The 22,625-nt window shown below is 42.3% G+C and overlaps 1 protein-coding gene across 1 annotated transcript in view; it reads left to right on the forward strand.

Moving 5' to 3' along the window:
- Positions 1-19,844, forward strand: part of slc25a19 (solute carrier family 25 member 19) — a 29,302-nt gene extending 9,458 nt beyond the window's left edge. Inside the window, exons 4-6 of the mRNA XM_060844385.1 lie at positions 3,398-3,581; positions 13,962-14,092; positions 18,495-19,844. Of these exons, the coding sequence (XP_060700368.1) occupies positions 3,398-3,581; positions 13,962-14,092; positions 18,495-18,713 (534 nt within the window). The 3' untranslated portion in view covers positions 18,714-19,844. The remainder of the gene's footprint in view (positions 1-3,397; positions 3,582-13,961; positions 14,093-18,494) is intronic.
- Positions 19,845-22,625: the final 2,781 nt, after the last annotated feature.

Below are 22,625 nucleotides of genomic sequence, written 5' to 3' on the forward strand. Positions count from 1 at the left end.
AAACAGATAAAGAGCCAAAACAACCTGAAACTGCAAAAGAAAACATCAGAGTTTACAATCTGGAATTGTTGAATTCTAGAAGTCTTGACAGCTGTAAAGTGTCTCACTGAAAGATGAGCTGCTGCTCCTCAAGCTTGTATTGAACCTTACTAGAATAGGTTGAAGGCAGACGACTCCATATTTTGTCTTTTCAGTTTTGTTTCCAGATACCAGTGCATTTGTTCCAGGAATACCTTTTGACTCTTTGCTCCTTTTCTTCTCCTGTTAGTCCTTCAGGACTAAAGGGAATACTATCTCTTCAGATGTTCATTCTGTCTTCTACTGTATCTCAGACCTTCCTTTGTATGTGGCCCTCCACTCTCTTTGTTCAAAACCTATTACACCTTTTAAGTTTTCTCAGTACCCTGATAAACATTCATTGATCTGATTGTTAACTCTTTCCATAGGTGCTGCCAAAGTTGCCAAGTATTTCTAGTATTTTCTGTTTTTACTTTGAATTTCCAGCATCCACTGTATTGTTTCTCATTCTGTCACATGCACCGTGTCTTCTCATTTGTTTATCTCTCTTTCATCAGCTAGGGGGCTTGGGTTCCCTCTTTTAGCCATTTACTTTGTATCTCAGCTGTCTCCTCATTTAAAGATTGCCTGTTATTATGATCTAGTTTCATTGGCCACTTAGATATCTCTTTACCAGGGCCAGATTTGGTCTCAATCCACAGAAAAATGAAAGTAATACAACGAAAAGACAGTTTCTCTAGAGGGGTCAAGGGCACACTTGCTGAATTAGTTCATTTTACTCTGGATTACTCTGTCTTTTTCCATAGCCAACCAAAATTTTTGATGCTATGATCACTGTTCCCTGACTGATTTTTATCCACTTGGTCCATCTTGTTCAACAGATTCAGATTCTACAGTGACTCTTCAAACATCCTGAGCACCTCATCAAATTTCAGAGAATCTTCCCTATCAACAATTACTAATCTAGTCTTTAGGATAATTAATCCCACCACCCGTTATAAAGGTTCCGTAACATTCTCTAATTTTGCATAGTTGTACCACTATGGTGTCTGTGTCCCAAACAAATAGTGTGCCCTTGACCCCTCTAGAGAAACTGTCTTTTCGTTGTATTACTTTCCTTAAGCAATGCTGCCAGCCCTACTTGCCACTGCTTTTTTAAAACCCCTGAAATATTTAATACCCCATCCTGCACTTGGAGCCAGGTCTCCTTTATCACCTCAGCATTGTGGTTCTACCTGGTAATTTCCAACTGCAACTCACCAACCAGCTTTAACAAATATGAGACATTCACATACAGTGCACATTAAACAATTTAGACCTTTATTGCTTTCCCTATTACTCTAACTACAGATAATGTCTTACTATTTCTTACTGTAATGCTATCCATCAGTCCCAATCCCTATTTTTTTTTTCTGTCTTTCAGTTGTTCCTTCCTTGTTCTCAATTTTTATCATATTAACACTTTTTTTCAGGATAGACAGGAAACTCAAGACAGCTGGTTATCAGGCTGACTAGAATTTGTAATGTCAGGGCCAGGGTGTTACAGACTGCCTTATAGATTAGATTCCCTACAGTATGGGCCCTCTGAACAGTAACCCACCCAGACCCATTCCCCAACCCTGTATTTATCTCTGACTAATGCATCTAACACTACGGGCAATAGAGCATGGCCAGTTCACCTGACCTGCACATCTTTGGACTGAGTTGAAACCGGAGCAGCCGGAGGAAATCCACGCAGACATGGAGAAAGTGCAACCTCCACACAGACAGTTGCCCAAGGCAGGAATCAAACCCAGGTCCCTGGCGCTCTGAGGCAGCAATGCTAACCACTGAGCTCTGTGCCACCCTCTTTTTTTTTTAAAAAGCGTCATTATTTGCCCTATTGTCTCAGGCATGGGGGCTCGAGTTATTAGATTACATAGATTTTCTCCACTTTAAGCAAAAAAGCCTGTGTCTGTTTCTAGTCACTCTCAACTGAGACAACTGAACATTTTGAGTGGGGACATTAATGAGATCTGGATCCAGAGTGTGTCATATTTGAAAGCCCTACTACATTGTTGTCTTATTTAGATGAGGTAATAAAGTGACTCTAAAATTTGAGCAACTGAGTGTTAGAAAGAGGAGGTTGGGGTGATTTAAATATTTATACCCCACTAATTTTGAAGGTATCCTTGTATAATAAGAATTTATTTGGATTCTTTGTCACCTGAAACTCTGATTCGATGTTGATGTAGGAGATGGTGGTCCTTGTACACAGAGATTGAGTCCTGATGATATGAGGTTGTTGAGAGAATTATCTAATACTCTGATCACCCTCCAGTCCTGATATCCACTCTCACTCGTTGCCTTGTCTAATGCTTGTAGTTTACTTTTCTAAATACTTTTTTTTTGGAATATAACCAGAAAATATTGAAGGTTTGGGCGCTGCTGTGTTGAAAAGGGTTGTTGTTCTTCAATTCACAAAGTTAGAATGTATTGTTCATATATTGGTTTCGCAAGATCCAAGGGCTTATGGAACAGCTGGATTTGACACTTTGGTGGGATGAGCTTGCACCAGCTGCCTGTGGGTTGAAAGCTGCTGAGCAGCAGCCTTTGGATTGTTCGAGTTGCAGTTTATCACAGACCTGAGAAAAGACTATTGAATACACACCTCCAAATGTTTCTGTTTCTCACTCTCCTCATAGGAAAAGAGAATCTAACTTGAACAAAGGCTAAGCTCCAATTGACAAATGACTGAATTGGGAATGTTCTTTCAACAACTTGTTACCATCACCACAACTCAAAAGCACTGAGAAAGTCACCTTGTTCCCCCTTTGGGGGATCAACTGAATTTGTTTTGCCCATGTTTTCCACCCATGTCATTTCTGCAGCACTGTCTTATTTGAGTGAACAAATGTGTTTGGGTCAAAAGATGATAGTGTTACCACTTGTTAAAGGACAAGTTTTTATTTTTTAAAAGAATTTATTGGTATGTGATTGAAGTATTTTGACCTAAATAATGCTCATAGTCATTTGGTTATTTATACATTTGAAATGGCCCATAGAATAGAAAAGTTTGATTTCTAGCACACATCGGGGACAAACGTTTGAGTTAGTTATTTGAAGTAATTATCTAGATTTATGTTTTCTATTCTGTTTGTAGTCTTGTTTTCCTCTGTAATATGGTACATGTATGGGGGGGGGAAAATAAGGTACATGAGTGAACAGAATTGTTTCACTTCTGCCTAGGTTGTGAAGCAGCTCAATGATAGCTAGGTTTGGGCATGAGGGATTGATGTGATGGATTGAACCTTTCTCTTACATTTAAAATGACATGTATGCTGCTTTTAGAATGCTGATTTGACTCTTGACTATGGTGTGATTAATATCTATTTTGCAGATTTATAGAAGTCTGTGGCATGCAATAGTCACCATGTACAGAAAGGAAGGACCCCTGTCATTCTATCGAGGACTCACGCCCACTCTTGTAGCTGTCTTCCCCTATGCTGGGTTCCAGTTTGCCTTTTACAACATTTTTCAGCATATCTCTGAGTGGGCTGTGCCATCGCGTGAAGCCTGGATGGGTGAGTGACCAGTGGCAGGAAGTGTGAAGATATTGGCTATTGCACTAACCAAACAGGAGAACAGTATTTCTGTGGAGGTAGAAATGTGATTTGGTAGTGAGGCATTAGCCTTCATTTGTTGAGAGGAGGAGTAAGCAAAGAAGAAACTTAGTTTCTGACAGGCTGACACTTTGATAGGGTGCCACACGGGAGGCTGCTGAGCAAGGTGAGGACCCATTGTGTTCGAGGTGAGCTACTGGTATGGATTGAGGATTGGCAGTCTGACAGAAGGCAGAGTTGGGATTAAAGGTTCTTTTTCGGAATGGCAGCGGTGTCTCGCAGGGTTCAGTGTTGGGGTCGCAGCTGTTCACATTATATATTAATGATCTGGATGAAGGGACATTCTAGCGAAGTTTGCTGATGATACAAAGTTAGGTGGACAGGCAGGTAGTACTGAGGAAGTGGGGAGGCTACAGAAGGATCTAGACAGTTTGGGAGAGTGGTCCAGGAAATGGCTGATGCAATTCAATGTGAGCAAATGCGAGATCTTGCACTTTGGAAAAAAGAATAAAAGCGTAGACTACTTTCTAAACGGTGAGAAAATTCGTAAAGCCAAAGTACAAAGGGATCTGGGAGTGCTAGTTGAGGATTCTCTAAAGGTAAACATGCAGGTTGAGTCCGTGATTAAGAAAGCGAATGCTATGTTGTCATTTATCTCAAGAAGGTTGGAATATAAAAGCACGGTTGTGCTACTGAGACTTTATAAAGCTCTGGTTAGGCCCCATTTGGAGCACTGTGTCCAGTTTTGGTCCCCACACCTCAGGAAGGACATACTGGCACTGGAACGTGTCCAGCGGAGATTCACACGGATGATCCCTGGAATGGTAGGTCTTACATACAAGGAACGGCTGAGGATCCTAGGATTGTATTCATCGGAGTTTAGAAGATTAAGGGGAGATTTAATAGAAACGTACAAGATAATACATGGCTTGGAAAGGGTGGACGCTAGGAAATTGTTTCCGTTAGGCGAGGAGACTAGGACCCAATTCAGAACAGAAATGCGGAGACATTTCTTCAGCCAGAGAGTGGTGGACATGTGGAATTCATTGCCGCAGAGTGCAGTGGAGGCCGGGACGCTAAATGTCTTCAAGGCAGAGATTGATAAATTCTTGACGTCACAAGGAATTAAGGGCTACGGGGAGAATGCGGGTAAGTGGAGTTGAAATGCCCAGCAGCCGTGAGTGAATGGCGGAGTGGACACGATGGGCCGAATGGCCTTACTTCCCCTCCTATGTCTTATGGATACTTTGCAGAGCTACCATGGACACTCAGTTCTGAAGAAGTCATGTTGAACTCAACATTAATTCTGTTTCTGTCTCCACAGATGCTGCCAGATCTGCTGAGTTTCTCCACCAAATTCTGTTTTCATTTCAGATCGCCAGCATCTGCAGTATTTTGCTTTTATTATGGACAAAGCCACACTTCCTTCCCTCTCGGCTGGCCTCGTGTCACGGATGAAACTGGAAGCAGCATTCTGCTTTGTGTTTGATCGAGCTGCTGCCTGTCATCAGCATGCAGTACCTCCGTCCACACTGCCCAATTCCTCCTTGATGCAGTTGACCACATTGTTCTTGAGCACCATTGAGCTCATCTCCCCTATGCTTTTCTTGTTCACGTTCTTTCTTCCTCACTTACAGCATGCAGATTATTCAAGGCAGTTTACTGCTTCGATATCATGCTGTCCATCTCTGCTCTGTTCATCTGGTCGACCATTTGTCTTTTACGATCTCTTGCATACTCCTAGGAGTTTTGCCCTGGTTTCTAATGCAGCCCAACACTTTTTTCATGCAATAGCTTCTCCTTAGCCAGTTTGCATTACCTTTAGAATGCGCTATGATCCTATTGTCTGTCTACCCTCCTCTTCTTGCCTATGTACTACTATTTGGAACATTAAATCTACTGACACTGACTACTTGTCTGATATCCTGTGGCAATTGCATGCAAGGTTTCTACAATGTGACATTGTTGAGTTCGGCTCCTGCTTTTTTTTTTCTATTTGATGTTCCTGCTGCCTATTTCATCTTGCTTTGTTAGACTAAATGTCCTGTGTGATCTTGGTATAAATTCAGAACACCTGTCTACCATCCAGCAAGATTGCTTTGGTCCATCTCTACAACTGCCTGCCCACACCTGACCATATTTTATTTTTGTTAATGTTTTTGGGATGTGAGCTTCACTGGTAAGACAAACTGGTGAACAATGTAAGCTTGTTTCCACTAGTTGAAGGTTCCTTAACAAAAAGATACAGATTGAGAATCACCATTAGAAGAACAAGTGGGTAATTAAACACTTAAAAACTAACAGCACTAGGGCATAATAAACCACAGACTACAATGGAATCATGATGGTGGCTCATTACAGTCTGAGAGATAATTGGAGATGGGTAAAATAGCCACATCCCATGAATGATTTAATACAAATATTGTTAAGATACAAGATTTTATTACATGGAAAAACTTTACTCTAAGGGATGATTTGAGGCAGAGACTAGAATATTCTTTTAAAAGGACTTGGTGAAAGGGCAGGAGAATAGGACTAATTTGGGTAACCTCAATTGAAATGTACATGCATAATGAGATACATATATTGCCAACTCCCTGTTTTTTTGAAATTTTGGTGGCCTGGACACTCTGAGAGCACTCGAGGCTCAAGATATTTAACAGTCAATCAAAACCGAGATTTGTGTAAAAAGCATGCTAGTTTCTCAGTTGCTGACACAGCAATTGCAGTGTGTAGCGGTCACTCTCTCATTGTGGTTGTTTGTGCTGAAACTAGTGCCTGGCACTTGCCTCTTTTAAAGGTAATAGCATCATATATACTGACAGGAGGGCACATTGCTCCTGTTCAAAATAAAGCTCCACTTGAGAATGAGTAGACTATGTCAGAACTCCTAAATCTGAGAAATTGCAGGGAAGCCTGTCCCAGCAGCTTTGCCCAGATTGCCATATTAATGTTTATGGTGTATTGGTTGGTGTGTTTTTTCAGTTTTGAAAAATGGCAGCAAAGCATTACTATGTACCTTTTCACAGTCTTTGCTTTGTAATTTATGAATGTCATTTTTGTTCTGGTTGTGTTGTTGTACATGACAGTCAATTTGCAGACAGTAACCACTCCCAAATGGTAATCAGATAAATGACCAGATTTTATTTTATTCATTAACAGGATGTGCGCATCATTGACCAGGCCAGCATTTATTCCCCATCCTTAATTGTCCAGAAGGTAGTTAAGAGTCAACACATATCGAGGGCCAAAGGGCCTGTACTGCGCTGTATTTTTCTATGTTTTCTGTGTTCTATGTTCTAACATATGATTGTTGTGGCTCTGGAATCAATGTAGGCCTGATAAAGCAAGGATGGCAGATATCTTTCCCTTAAGGACATTGTGTTCAGAGAAGAATGATCCCTGGTATAGGGGTATTGCCTTAAGAGCAAAAGCCAAGATGCTCGAGACTCTCCTCATTGGAGTTTAGAAGAAAGACAGGTAATGTCTTGAAACATAAGGTTCTTTTAAGGAACTTGATTGTGTTAATGTTGAATGGATGTTGTCTAGGATCCAGAGGGCATGGTCTCAGAAAAAAGGTGGTGCCAATTTAGAATTGAGATAAGGGAGGAATTTCTTCTCAGACCTGTGGAGGTGAAGTCTTTGTGTAGATTGAAGGCTGAGATTCTTGATCAGCTGGGAAACCAAGGGCTAAGAGGAAAGGTCAGGAAAGTGGACATGGCATGTCCTGTGAGCCCTCATTCTACTGAATGGCAGAGCAGGATTGAGGAGCCAAATGGCCACCTCCTGTACCAGTTTTCTTATGAACTTACAGCCAGATGGGTTTTTGCTAACAATCAACAATGGTTTCATGGTCATAGAGTCAGAATCAGAGATGTACAGCACAGAAACAGACCCTTCAGTCCAACTCATCCATGCAGATCAGACATAATCTAATCCTATTTGCCAGTACTTGGCCCATAACCCTCAAAACCTTTCATAGAACATAGAAAGATACAGCGCAGTACAGGCCCTTCAGCCCTTGATGTTGCGCCGATCCAAGCCCACCTAACCTACACTAGCCCACTTTCCTCCATATACCTATCCAATGCCCGTTTAAATGCCCATAAAGAGGGAGAGTCCACCACTGTTACTGGCAGGGCATTCCATGAACTCACGACTCGCTGAATAAAGAATCTAGCCCTAACATCTGTCCTATACTTACCACCCCTTAATTTAAAGCTATGCCCCCTCGTAATATCTGACTCTATACGTGGAAAAAGGTTGTCATGGTCAACCCTATCTAAACCCCTAATCATCTTGTACACCTCTATCAAGTCACCCCTAAACCTTCTTTTCTCCAATGAAAACAGCCCCAAGTGCCTCAGCCTTTCCTCATACGATCTTCCGACCATACCAGGCAACATCCTGGTAAACCTCCTCTGCACCCGTTCCAGTGCCTCCACATCCTTCCTATAGTATGGCGACCAAAACTGCACACAATACTCCAGATGCGGCAGCACCAGAGTCTTATACAACTGCGACATGACCTCAGGACTCCGGAACTCAATTCCTCTACCAATAAAAGCCAGTACATCATAGGCTGCCTTCACAGCACTATTCACCTGGGTGGCAACTTTCAGAGATCTGTGTACATGGACACCAAGATCCATCTGCTCATCCACACTACCAAGTATCTGACCATTAGCCCAGTACTCCATCTTCTTATTACTCTTACCAAAGTGAATCACTTCACACTTAGCGACATTGAACTCCATTTGCCACCTATCTGCCCAGGTCTGCAGCTTATCTATATCCCGCTGTAAGCTGCCACATCCTTCCTCACTGTCAATAACTCCACCGACTTTCGTACCATCTGCAAACTTGCTCACCCAACCTTCTAGCCCCTCCTCCAGGTCATTTATAAAAATTACAAACAGCAATGGTCCCAAAATAGATCCTTGCGGAACACCGCTGGTAACTGCACTCCAAGATGAACCTTTACCATCAACTACTACCCTCTGTCTTCCTCCAGCCAGCCAATTCCTAATCCAAACCTCTAATGCTCCCTCAATGCCATACCTCCGTATTTTTTGTAGTAGCCTACCATGGGGAACCTTATCAAACGCCTTACTAAAATCCATATACACCACATCAACCGCTTTACCCTCATCCACCTCCTTAGTCACCTTCTCAAAGAATTCAATAAGGTTTGTGAGGCATGACCGGCCCTTCACAAAACCATGCTGACTATCCTTGATCACATTATTCCTATCCAGATGTTCATAAATCTTATCCCTTACAATTCTCTCTAAGACTTTGCCCACAACAGAAGTGAGACTCACCGGCCTATAGTTACTAGGGTTATCCCTACTCCCCTTCTTGAACAAGGGAACCACATTTGCTATCCTCCAGTCTTCTGGCACTATTCCTGTAGACAACGAGGACATAAAAATCAAGGCCAATGGCTCTGCAATCTCCTCCCTTGCTTCCCAGAGAATCCTAGGATAAATGCCATCAGGCCCAGGGGAATTATCTATTTTCACCCTTTCCAGAATTTCCAACAACTCTTCCCTACATATCTCAAAGCCATCCATTCTAATTAGTTGTGACTCAATATTCACATCAGCAACAATGTCCTGTTCCTGAGTGAATACTGACGAAAAGTATTCATTCAGTGTCTCCCCAATTTCTTCAGCCTCCACACGCAACTTCCCACTACTATCCTTGACTGGACCTATTCCTACCCTAGTCATCCTTTTATTCCTGACATACCTATAGAAAGCCTTTAGGTTTTCCCTAATCCTATCAACCAAGGACTTTTCGTGTCCCCTCCTTGCTGCTCTTAGCACTCTCTTTAGATCCTTCCTGGCTACCTAATAACTCTCAATTGCCCCAATTGAACGTTCACGCCTCATCTTTACATAGGCCGCCCTCTTCCCTTTAACAAGGGATTCCAATTCCTTATTAAACCACGGCTCCCTCACACAACTCTTTCCACCCTGCCTGACAGGTACATACTTATCAAGGATACTCCGTAGTTCCTTGAACAAGTTCCACATATCGATTGCACCCTTCCCTTGAAGCCTACTTTTCCAAGCCTCGCATCCTAAGTCATGCCTCACCACATCATAATTTCCCTGCCCCCAGCTATAACTCCTGCCCTGCAGTGCACACTTATCCCTCTCCATCACTAAAGTAAAAGTCACCGAATTGTGGTCACTGTCCCCAAAGTGCTCACCTACCTCCAATTCTAACACCTGGCCTGATTCGTTACCCAGAACCAAATCCAGTATAGCCTCACCTCTTGTTGGCCTGTCTACATATTGTGTCAGGAAACCCTCCTGCACACACTGGACAAACACCGACCCATCTAACGTACTCGAGCTATAGCTTTCCCAGTCAATATCTGGAAAGTTAAAGTCCCCCATAACAACCACCCTATTACTTTCACTCTTCTCCTGAATCATCCTTGCAATCCTTTCTTCTATGTCTCTAGGACTATTAGGAGGCCTGTAGAAAACTCCTAACAGGGTGACCTCACCTTTCCTATTTCTAAGCTCAGCCCAAACTACCTCAGATGGCGAGTCTTCATCCATCATCCTTTCCACTGCTGTAATACTATCTTTGATAAGCAATGCCACACCTCCCCCTCTTTTACCCCCATCTCTGACCCTACTAAAACATTTAAACCCTAGAACCTGCAACAACCAATCTTGTCCCTGTTCTACCCATGTCTCCGTAATAGCCACAACATCGAACTCCCAAGTACCAACCGACGCTGCAAGTTCACCTATCTTATTTTGTATACTTCTCGCATTGAAGTATACACACTTCAAGCCACCTTCCTGTTTACAGGCACCCTCCTTCGAGATTGATGCCTGGTTCGTAACCTCTCTACACTCCAGGTCCTGCACCCTAAAACTGCAGTCTAGGTTCCCATGCCCCTGCAGAGTTAGTTTAAACCCCCCGAAAGAGCACTAGCAAACCTCCCCCCAAGGATACTGGTGCCCCTCAGGTTCAGGTATAGACCATCATGTTTATAGAGGTCCCACCTTCCCCAGAAAGAACCCCAGTTATCCAGAAACCGGAATCCCTCCCTCCTACACCATCCTTATAGCCACGCATTTAACTGCTCTCTCTTCCTATTCCTCGACTCTCTATCATGTGGCACGGGTAACAAACCAGAGACAACAACTCTGTTTGTTCTAACTCTGAGCTTCCAACCTAGCTCCCTGAAAGCCTGCCTAACATCCTCATCCCTCTTCCTACCTATGTCGTTGGTGCCAATGTGGACCTGTTCCTATTCATATACCCATACAGCATTCAAAAGGCATCTGGATCAGCCTCCTCCATTTCCTCTGCCAGCTCATTCCACACATGCACCACTCTCTGCATGAACAAGGTGCCCCTTAGTTCCCTTTTAAATCCCCCCACTCTAAACCTATGCCCTTTAGTTCTGGACACACCCCACCCCAGGGAAAAGAATTTGTCTATTTATCCTATTCATACCCTTCATGATTTCATAAACCCCTATGAAATCACCCCTCAGCCTCTGACACTCCAGAGAAAACAGCCCCAGCGTATTCAACCTCTCCCTATCGCTCAAATCCTCCAACCCTGGCAACATGCTTGCAAATATTTTCTGAACCCATTCAAGTTTCACAACATCCTTCTGATAGGAAGGAAACCAGAATTGCACGCGATATTCCAACAGTGGCCTAACCAATCTCCTGTACAGCCGCAACATGACCTCCCAACTCCTATACTCAGTACTCTGACCAATAGAAGAAAGCATACCAAACGCCTTCTTCATGACCCTACCTACCTAGAACTATACTTTCAAGGAACTCTGAACCTGCATTCCAAGGTTTCTTTGTTCAGCAACACTCCCCACGACCATACCATTAAGTCCTGCTCTGATTTCGTTTTCCAAATGCAGCACCTTGCATTTATCTAAATTAAACTCCATCTGCCACGCCTCAGCCCATTTGCCCATCTGATCAAGATCCCATTGTATTCAGAGGAAATCTTCTTCGCTGTCCACGACACCTCCAATTTTGGTGTCATTGCAAGCTTACTAACTATATCTCCTATGTTCAGATCCAAATCATTTATACAAATGACAAAAAGTATTTGACCCAGCGGCAATCCTTGTGCCACGTCACTGGTCACAGGCCTCCAGTCTGAAAAGCAGCCCTCCATCACAAACCTCTGTCTTCTACCTTCGAGCCAATTCTGTATCCAAATTGCTAGTTCTCCCTGCATTCAGTGAGATCTAACCTTGCTAGCCAGTTTCCCGTGAGAAACCTTGTCCAATGTCTTACTGAAGTCCATACAGATCACATGTATTCTGGATAGGAGCAAGAGTAACAGGTTATGAAGCCTTTAACTTTCCAAATATTGACTGGAAATACTATAGTTTGAGTACTTTAGATAAGTGGTTTCCTGACACAGTATGTAGGCAAGTAAACAAGGGGTGAGGCCACATTGGATTTGGTACTGGATGATGAACCTGGCCGGGTTTTAGATTTGGAGGTAGGTGAGCACTGGTGATAATGACCACAATTCGGTTATGTTTACTTTTGCAATAGAAAGAGAAAAGTATACAAGGTAGGGCAAGAGTCTTTGCTGAGGGAAGGGCAACTATGACGTGATTAAGGATGCATAGGATGGGGAAGGAAACTGCAGGGGATGGGCACAATTGAAATGTGGAGCTTATTCAAGGAACAGCAACTGTATGTCCTTGCTAAGTATGTACCTGTCAAGCAGGGAGGAAGTAGTCAATTGAGGGAGTTGTGGTTTACTTAAGAAGTTGAATCTTTTGTCAAGTGGAAGAAGAATGTTAATGTTAGGATGAGATGTGAAGGCTCCATTAAGCCATTTGAGAGTTACCAATTAGCCAGGAAAGAACTATAGAGAGAGCTAAGAAGAGGCAGGAGGGGACATGAGAGGCTGTGGAAGGAATCGAGGAAAACCCTAAAGCTTTCTATAGGTATATCAGGAAGAAAAGAATGACTGGAGAAAGTTTGGGGCCAATCAAGGATAGTACTGGGAGGTTGTGAGGGGAGTCCAAGGAGATGGGGCAAGCGCTAAATGAATTTTTTTTGTCTTCTACTAGCCTGAATACTGACAATGTTGTCAAGGAGAATACTGAGATACAGGTGACTACACCAGACGGGATTGAGGTTCATGAGAAGGTGGTATTAGCAATTCTGGAAAGTGTGAAAATAGCTAAGTCTCCTTGGCCAGATGGGATTTATCCCAGGATTCTCTGGGAAGCCAGAGAAGAGAGTGCAGAGTTCTTGGCCTTATGTTAACACTGTCTACAGGAATAGTGCCAGAACATTGAAGGATAGCAAATGTTGCCCCCTTGCTCAAAAAGGGGAATAGAGACAACCCTGGTAACTATAGACCAGTGAGCCTTACTTCAGTTGTGGGTAAAGTGTTGGAAAAGATTATAAGAGATGTGGTCCAAGTGTTATATCTAGCTGTCTCTTGAATACCTTCAGCATTTTGGCATCAACTTCTTTGTATGGTAATGAATTCCACAGGTGAAGAAATGTCTCCTCATCTCCATCCTCAATGGTCTATCCCGAATCCTGCTGTAGAGCCTATGCTCAAACGCTCAATGCTAGGACTTGCTAGGACAATGTCAGGACTTGCTGTGCTTTTTCATCTACCCTGTCTAGTCCTGTTAGAAGTTTATATCTCTATGATATCCTCTCCCTTCATTCACCTGAGTGGAAACAATCCTAAGTGGTTAGCATTGCTGCCTCACAGCGCCAGGGACCTGAGTTCGATTCCAGCCTTGGGCAACTGTCTGTGTGGAGTTTGCACACTCCCTGTGTAGGTTTCCTCTGGAGGCTCCGGTTTCCTCCCACAATTCAAAGATGTGCAGGTTAAGGTCATTTGCCTGTAATGTTCAGGGATGTGTAGGTTAGGTGCATTAGTTATGGGTAAACATAGGGTAGGAGCCGTGGGTCTGGGTGGGTTACTCTTCGGAGGGTCGGAGTGGACTTGTTGGGGCGAAGAGCCTGTTTCCACACTGTAGAGATTCTTAAAATCTAAATCTCTCATCATTAGTTTTTTAAGGTCAGATTTTTATTGAATTCAAATTTCACTGCCTACCATGATTATCTATGCTGGTTAAGAAATGCAAATTTCCAAGAACCCAAGGAGCTCAACACTTTGCATCCAAATGCAATAGCAGTTACCATCACTCACTACCGCCAGGTCTCAGACATAGTGCTCGTACTGCAGTGAGAATGTCAGCCTGGATTTTATGCTAAGCTTTCAGACTGAAGGAGAGTGCTTCATTGAACCATATGTTCTTAACCCGTCTCTCTCTTTTTTTGCCAGTTAATATAGAGAATCTAATGTGTGGCGGCTGTGCAGGGGTCATTAGTAAGACGCTCACATACCCCTTTGACCTTCTCAAGAAGAGACTGCAGGTGGAAGGATTTGAGCAGGCACGCATGGCCTTTGGACAGGTGAGGACTTTGCACACATGTGCGCTCCCTTGCTGCTTTGGCTGTATTATGTGCTGTGTGAAAATCTTTTTTGATTAGAGGTTCCTGGATCTAATGAGCTAAATAGTTAAACACCAGTTCTTTCCATTTTAATTGTGGAAGAGTCTGTCCCTGGTCTTGTGGGTTTTTGTACACAGGAGTTGTTTATGAATCAGTAGCCACCATAACACAGGGCAGGCACTGTCACATTGGCCCTATCTCCATGATTTGCCATGATGTTGTATATCTACTTGTGTCCAAAGTAGTTAGAGGGTATCCTTGTAACTAACTGTAGTGTGTAATTGTTATATACACATTGTTGCCATTGAGCATATGACAAACACTATCTGTGAAATTGTTATTGCTTCAATTCTATTGATCACTCAATAGTTTGTCAATTGCAGTGTTTCTGTTACTGCAGTGATAATAACAATATTCAAATTGTGCCATGGCAGATTGAGATTTTAATTTTGGTTTTAACGGGGAAAAAAAATCTGATTTTATTTTGGTAAAAGTGTCCACGAAGCTATCAGGTCAATTCAAAAACTGTAAGGATTTAGGGGTCCCCTTTAGGGAAGGAAATCAGTTATCCTTCTCCAACCTGAACTGTTTGACTCCAATCTTTCTGCCAATCTCACTTGTCTCTGTCTCTGAAGTGGTCAAACAAACAATTCAGTTGTTTCAAGTTCAAACTGAAGGTCAACAGAAGGGTTGGCTTTTGCCCGCTTCACCTAAATGATTGATTGAATAATGGCTGAAAACCATAAAAATGTGTCCTAAAGAAATCAGAATACAGCAGCAAAAGACAGCTTAGTCTTGTAATGTGGGATCCCTGTTCAAATATCCCTGTTCCCTATCATCTGAGGTCATAGTTATACAGAATGGAAACAGACCCTTCAGTCCAACTTGTCCAAGCTGATATCCTTAAATAATTTTGACTTGCAGGTGCTGGTGTTGGATTGGTGTGGACAAAGTTAAAAATCACACAACACCAGGTTATAGTCCAATAGGTTTATTTGAAAGCACTGGCTTTCAGAGTGCAGCTCCTTCATCAGGTAGTTGTGGAGGTTAAGATCATACTCTCAGAATTTATAGCCAAAGGAGTCTAGTGTTTCCAAATAAACCTGTTGGACTCTAACCTGGAATTTTGTGATTTTTAACTTAAAATAATCTAGTCCCATTTGCCAGCATTTGGCCCATATCCCTCTAAACCTGTCCCTATTTAAGTAATCTAATCTAATCTAATCTAATCTAAATCTATTTATACATCCATCCAAATGTCTTTTAAATGGTATAATTGTACCAGCCTCCACAATTTCCTCTGCAGTTCATTCCGCACACGTACTATCCTCTGTGAAAAAGCTCTCCCTTAGGTACCTTTTTAAATCTTTGCACTCTCACCTTTAAACCTATACCCTCTAGGTTTAGACTCTCTTCCCCTCCCCCTACCCCCGGTCAAAAGACCTTCTATTTACCCTATCCATGCCTCTCATGATTTTATAAACTGCTCGCCCACAGCCTTCAAAACTGCAGGGAAAATAGCCCCAACCTAGTCAACCTGAATAGATCTGCCTGAAAGCTCTCATTCCTCTGTCTCTTCCCACTTCATAATTTTGTTGCTGGCTCAAATAACAATTTTATATTTATATAGTGCATTAAAACTTGTTGGAAAGTCATTGAACAAGGTTTAATACAAGGGCACCCAATGCACTAGAATAGATGCCCAGGTACTAGTCAGAAGCAGTTTTAAAGGAGAGTTGAATAGAAAGAAATGGCAAGGCGTGGGGAGAGAATTTTGCAGTTTAATGCAGAGCTGCTAATGATGGACCGCAGAGAGTGAGGTTTACACAACAAGCCATTTGGAGGAAAGTTGAAAGCTGAAGGTTGTGGAGGGATTTCAAGACAAGGGAGTATTTTAAAATTGAGGAAATGCATGACAGGGAACCAGTGCATTTTAGAGAGCACTGGTGAGATGTGTGACTAGAACTTTAAGAATTAGGAAATGTGCAGCATTTTTGTTAAATTTCGAGACCAAAAATTACAATTTATGCAATCTCTCAAAGATTGAGTATTCTAAACAAAATAGTTTTAATTAAATCATACAGTTTTCGCTCAGGTGATCAATCTGAGATGACTGTCATTTTAAGTTCAAACTTTAATTGAGATCCTGCATGTTTCAACAGGACTCTTCCCATTGATGTGTATCTTGGTCCTGAGTGCACCGTTTCCACTAGTTTAAATACAGGATACAATTTACACAATGCTGTTTTGGATACTGATTGGTTAGTTAGATGTATGATTGGTGGTTAGTCAGCAAATTGCCAACTTGACTTGCACTGGCTGAAGAATGAGACCTTTTCCTAGACTTGCTGTGATAGCATGATTAGCTTTTAATCAGTTTGCTGTGATTAACCTCTCTTTCAATTCAAATGGTTCTCATCCGTTCAGCTCCGATCACCACCAGCCCATTTTCGCAGAATGAGCACAGCTGTAAGCCAGTCTCTTAACCCTTTCCTTATGAGAGTTTTGAATGAGATAAAGTTTTCGGAGTGGAAAATGGGAGGTCAGTTATGAGTACAGTGAATTCTTGTAATAAAACCATAGGTAAGATCTCAAAAGTAGTTAAACCAGGACGTGGGTATTGTGGGGAGGTTTAGGGATGTAGAGTCATAGAGAGATGTATAGCACAGAAACAGACTCTTTGGTCCAACTTGTCCATGCAGACCACATAGCCTCAATAAATCTAGATCCATTTCCCTTTTAAACCCTTCCTATTCTTACACCCTTTCGATGTGTTTGTTTTTTAAATATTGTAATTGTACCAGCTTCCACTTCCAGCAGCTCATTCCATACATGCGTGGAAAAAGTTACCCCTTAGATTCCTTTTAAATCTTACTCCTGTCACCTTAAACGAATGCCCTCTATTTTTGGACTCTCCCGCCCCAGGGAAAAGACCTTGGTTATTCAACTAGGAAAAAGTGAGGATTGCAGGTGCTGGAGATCCGAGTTGAGAGTGTGGTGCTGGGAAAGCACAGCAGGTCAGGCAGCATCTGAGGAGCTGGAGAATTGATGTTTTGGACATAAGTTTTTCATCAGAAATGAGGCCTTCACAACATCCTATCTGTAGGCAGGGAGGCCGGAATTGCATGCAGTATTCCAAAAAGTGACCTAACCAATGTCCTGTACAGCTGCAACACGACCTCCTAACTCCTATATTCCATGCACTGACCAATAAAGGCAAGCGTACCAAATGCCACCTTTGCTGTCCTGTCTACCTGTGATTCCACTTTCAAGGAACTATGAACTTGTACTCTGAGGTCTCTTTGTTTAGCAACACTCCTCATGATCTTAACATTAAATCTATAAGTCCTGCCCTGATTTGCTCTTCCAAAACACAACACTTTGAATTTATCTAAATTAAACTCCATCTGCCACTCCTTTGTCCATTGGAAAGCTTTTCTTAATTAGATTGGACATAAGGCTGTAAACAGTATCAGACAGTAGCCAGCGTGAAGTGGCTTGGGGATAGAAGAAGGGGTCAAAGACCTCAATAGTGTAGAGTTATACAAATGTACAGCACAGAAACAGACCCCTTATAGTCCAGTGGGTTTATTTGAAATCTCAAGCTTTCAAAGCGCTGCCCCTTCACTTCACCTGACGAAGGGACAACACTCTGAAAGCTTGTGATTATAAATAAACCCGTTGGACATATAACCTGCTGTCATGACTTCTGATTGTCAGGGAGTCTTGCCTCCGGAAAGCTTTGGAAGACGTAATCGTAATTGAGTTACACATGTCTGAAAATAGGGAATGATAATCGGGCGGCCAATGTGGCTGGTGTTCATAGTGGCAAAAATCCACTCCATCAATATTATTGGGGGCACATCAATAAATGATCAGATGGAAACATGCTCCATGACACACAGAGCAGGAGGCCAGGTATAAATTTACCTGTATCAATATCGCTAATGCTGCTTATGCCATACATCAAACCCCCCCCCCCCCCCCCCCACCCCGGACCTGGGCATTTTGGGTGATTAAAAAGAGAGAGCAGAAATCTTGCTGTGTGATGCCATTTGCTGGAAAGTGGAGCTGTGTGGGTAACAAATGAAAGCAAGATCAGTTGTGGAGTTTCCCTCAATCCTACTGCCTGCAGCAATTTGCTGTCTAAATGCATGTATGGAGATTGGTCTAACTAATAAACAGCATCTGGAGGGCTGAAAATTAAACTTTTCAGACAGTGAGACACAACTGGTAAAAAGCTTGTAATTAGTCAGCTGGGGAATAGGGCAGAGGGCAGTGCCAGGATGGATGGCTAGTTTGGTGATTTGAGGGTGAGGATGAAGGTGCAGACATTAATCTCTTTGTGGTTTCTGTGTTCCAGGTACGGACCTACAATGGATTCCTGGACTGTGCCTATCAAGTGGCTCAAACTGAGGGCCTGAGAGGATTGTTCAAAGGCCTGTCCCCTAGTATGCTGAAAGCAGCTGTCTCCACTGGATTCACTTTCTTCTGGTACGAACTCTTCTGCAATACCTTTAGAAACCATAAAGAGCATTTGGAATATCAGCGACACTTCAGACACACAACTCCCTCACAATGAGAACCAACTGACCTGCTTTTGTCTGACTGCCCCAGCTTAGCAATGGTTTATATTTTTATTGTGGGTTCTTGCAATTCATTGGGAACGATGATGTTCCTTTAGAATTCCTTCCACTCCATCCAGTTGCACAGAGAATCATTGGACTTATTGGATCTGTGTCACGGAGGTATGAGTGCAGCTGACTGAACAACCTGTTGATAGCTGTTTATGAAGTATAAAACACCAGGAGAATTCAACAGCATTTATCTGTTACTTTAAATGGAGAGAATAAAGTTGCTACTGTTCTCGTTTAACTCCTGAACACAGCCAGCAATGGAATGGGAACTCGGTTGCAATTACAGCCCTATTTAAAAACTAATTTAATATTTATTTTTCTAAAGCAATGCATGTATTTGGTAACCTATGTATCCATTTGGCTTCATTTTTATGTAAAAATGCTAAAGTATAAATGTATATGGACATAAATATGTGGAGTTTGAGAATTTTGCACTGATGATGTTCAAATTGCCAATTCCTGTCAACTATTTATTTTCTTGGTCAGTTTTACAAAGCTGTGGAGTTTCCACATTCAATGCATGGGAAGGATGTCCAAATCACTCCCTTGGATCACATGCCCCGGGTGCTAGTTCTGATTCTTAGTTGATATGGAGTCAGCAGAGCAGGTAATAGAGGCTTCGCCCCTTTCTCAGCAGTGGGGATGGGGAATTTGGTCACTCCTGACCACTTCTTGCTCCAGAAGTGAATGATAGCCATGAATGGGATCAAATACAGTCGTGATGCTCTCTGTGGTCAAATAGCCATATAATGCCTCCTACCTGGGTATGAATGTAACTGGTAATGCATATAACACACAAGAGGTTGTCAGTAATTCTCAAGAATGTGCCAGAAAAGCCCAATGTTAGTGTCTCTACCTCTGGGCCAGGAGTCCTACCTAGTCTGAATGCATGTTATAACCTGTCTGAACAGGTTGGCTTTATATAAAAAAAACAAAGTAAGTCACTTGATAGGAGCAAAGTGAAAAGGAAAGAGGATTGAGTTAAATGTTAAAGCATTTAAACTTTGAATCATTCTAAAACTGTAATGCATTTAAGGAGTTACCTCTTCTCTGGTTTATCCATTTTGCAATAAATATTTCTGACCATTCAAGTTGTCCATGTTTGTTTCTTGAAATTGACTGTCCATATTCTCTGAATATAATCAAGTGGAATTCTTACAGCAATTCTCATAGCTATGTCTTATTTACATGACCACTTTGTGTATAGAAGTGATTCCAATACAAGATGACTGAAGAGTTCCTCTGATTGAGGGATAAATGTTGACCAGGATAGTGTGAACCTATGAGCTTAAAGACCTCATCTGTTATACTTGAGTAAGCCTTCAAATTTGCTCCAAAATTTGTAATAATCAGATCAACATCACAGAAAGGCCTCTTTACCCTATTACATCTGCACCACCCAACCAACCAACTAATCCTACTTCTGAGCCCTTGGATTATATCTTTGTATGACTTGGCATTGCAAGTGCACATCTAAATACTTTAAATTTAATGAGGGTTTTTGCCTCTACCAGCTTTATTGGCAGAGAGTTCCAGATTCCCAACACCCTCTGAGTGAAAATGCTTTTCCCTCACATCTCCTCTAAACCTACCTTTGAATCTGTGCCCCTGGTCATCCATCCCTTCCTGTCTACGCCCGTCATAATTTTTTACCTCTCAATCATCTCCCATTCAAGTCTCCTTTGCTCTGGGGAAAAACAACCCCAGTCTTGCTCGAGCTTTGGCAACATCCTGTTAAATGTCCTCTGCATCCTTTCTAGTGCTATCACACCTCATCTATAATGTGCATTCCAGAACTGCACATGATACTCTCCCTGTGGCTGAACCAATACTTTGTATAGCATAACTTCCTTGCTTTTGAATATTCAGCTAGTAAAGGTAAAGAATACCATAGGCTTTCCCAACCACTTCATCCACCTGTTAAGGGACTGATGTATTTGTATACCAAGGTCTGTTTGATCCATAGCACTTTCCATGGTCTGACCATTCAACATGTTTTCCTTGCTTTGTTTGCCCTGACATGAACATCCGTCTGATTAGTTGAACATGATTTCGCCTTCACAAAGACGTTGGGAAATTCTGCTATAACCTTCCTCCTGCATTCTAGCACCTACCCAATAACAAATGTTAGGCTAGGTGGCCAACAACTTTCTGCTTCACTCCTTTCTTGAATAAAGGAGTTGTATTTGCTACTTAACAATCTGCTGAGGCTCTTTTAAAACCTAAGGAATTTTGGAAGATGATGCCACTTCTTGTCAAACTCTCAGGCTTGGGGCTATCAGTGTTGGGAACTTAATCATACAGCATGGAAATAGATCCTTCAGTCCAACTTGTCCATACCAACCAAGTTTCTCACTTACCTGCATTTGGTCCATAACCCTCTAAACATTTCCTAATTCATGTGATTTACCAAACGCCTTTTTAAATGTTGTAACCATATCTGCATCTACCATTTCCTCTGGCAGTTCATTCCACAAAAACAAACAACTCTGTGTGAAGAGTTTGCCCCTTGAGTCCCTCTTAAATCTTTCATCAGGATCCTTTTGTAACCTTAGATAACCTTCTTCACTATTGACTATACCACCAGTCTTGGTGTCATCCACAAATCTACCAACCATGGTTCATAAATTCTCATCCAAATTGTTTATATAAGTGACAAATAATGGTGGACCCAACACTGACCCCTGTAGAGCACCGCTGGTCATAGGCCTCCAGTCCAAAAATAAACAATCCTTCACCACCACACTCTTTCCTATCATCAAGCTAAATTTGTATCCAATTGGCAAGCTCTTCCTGAATCCCATATGACCTAACTTTATTAGCCAGTCTATCATGTGGAACCTTGTCAAAGGCTTTACTAAAATGCATGTTAACAACGTCCACCACTCTGCTCTTGTTGATCTTTTTGAATGCATCCTCAAAAAAAACCCAGTGTGTCAGACACAATTTCCTCTGCACAAGTCCATGGTGACTCTCCTTAGCCAGTCCTTGTCTCTCCAAATGCCTGTAAATTCTATCTTTCAGAATCCCCTCCAACAACTTACCCACCACTGATGTCAGTCTCACCGGTGGGTCCATAGTTCCCTGACTTCTCCTTACAACCTTTCTTAAAAACACAACATTAGTCACCTTGCTAGTCCTCTGGCACCTTACCCATGGCTGTAGAGGATACATACATCTCTGCTAGGTGCTCCACAATGTTCTGGGATACACTTGATTTGGTCCAGGAGATGTATCCACTATGTTTTTTTTTAAGACCTTCACCATCTCTTCTGTAATGTGAACTGTTTTCAGATATCCATGTTTATTTCCCTGTGTTTCCTAGCCTCCATTTCTTCAGTATGGTAGCTCAGTGGTTAGCACTACTACCTCACAGCACCACGGACCTGGATTTTATTCCACTCCCCCCAGACACTGTCTGTGTGGAGTTTCCCCCCCACATTCTCCCTGTGTCTGTGTAGCATTTCCTCTGGATAGTCTTGTTTTCTCCTCCATCCCAAAGATGTGCAAATTAGGTGGATTGGCCATAATTTCCAGGAATATGCAGGCTAGATGAATTAGCCATGGAAAATACAGGGTTACAGGAATAGGCTAGGGGGGTGGGTCTGATTGGGATGATCTTCGGCGAGTCTTGGGCCAAATAGTCTGCTTCCATGCTGCGGGGATTCTGTGATTCTCCACAGTGAAAACTGATGTGGAATATTTGTTTAGTATCCCTCCCATCTCCTCTGGTTCCACATTGTGGTCTTTAAGTGGCCCTCTTCTTTCCCTTGTTGCTCTTTTGTTCCTACTGTGCTTGTAGAATCTCTTTGAATTATCCTTAATCTTATCTGCCAAGGCTATCTCATATCCCCTTT

The sequence above is a fragment of the Hemiscyllium ocellatum genome, chromosome 25 (assembly GCF_020745735.1).
Source record: "Hemiscyllium ocellatum isolate sHemOce1 chromosome 25, sHemOce1.pat.X.cur, whole genome shotgun sequence".
In the NCBI taxonomy this organism is placed as follows: domain Eukaryota; kingdom Metazoa; phylum Chordata; class Chondrichthyes; order Orectolobiformes; family Hemiscylliidae; genus Hemiscyllium; species Hemiscyllium ocellatum.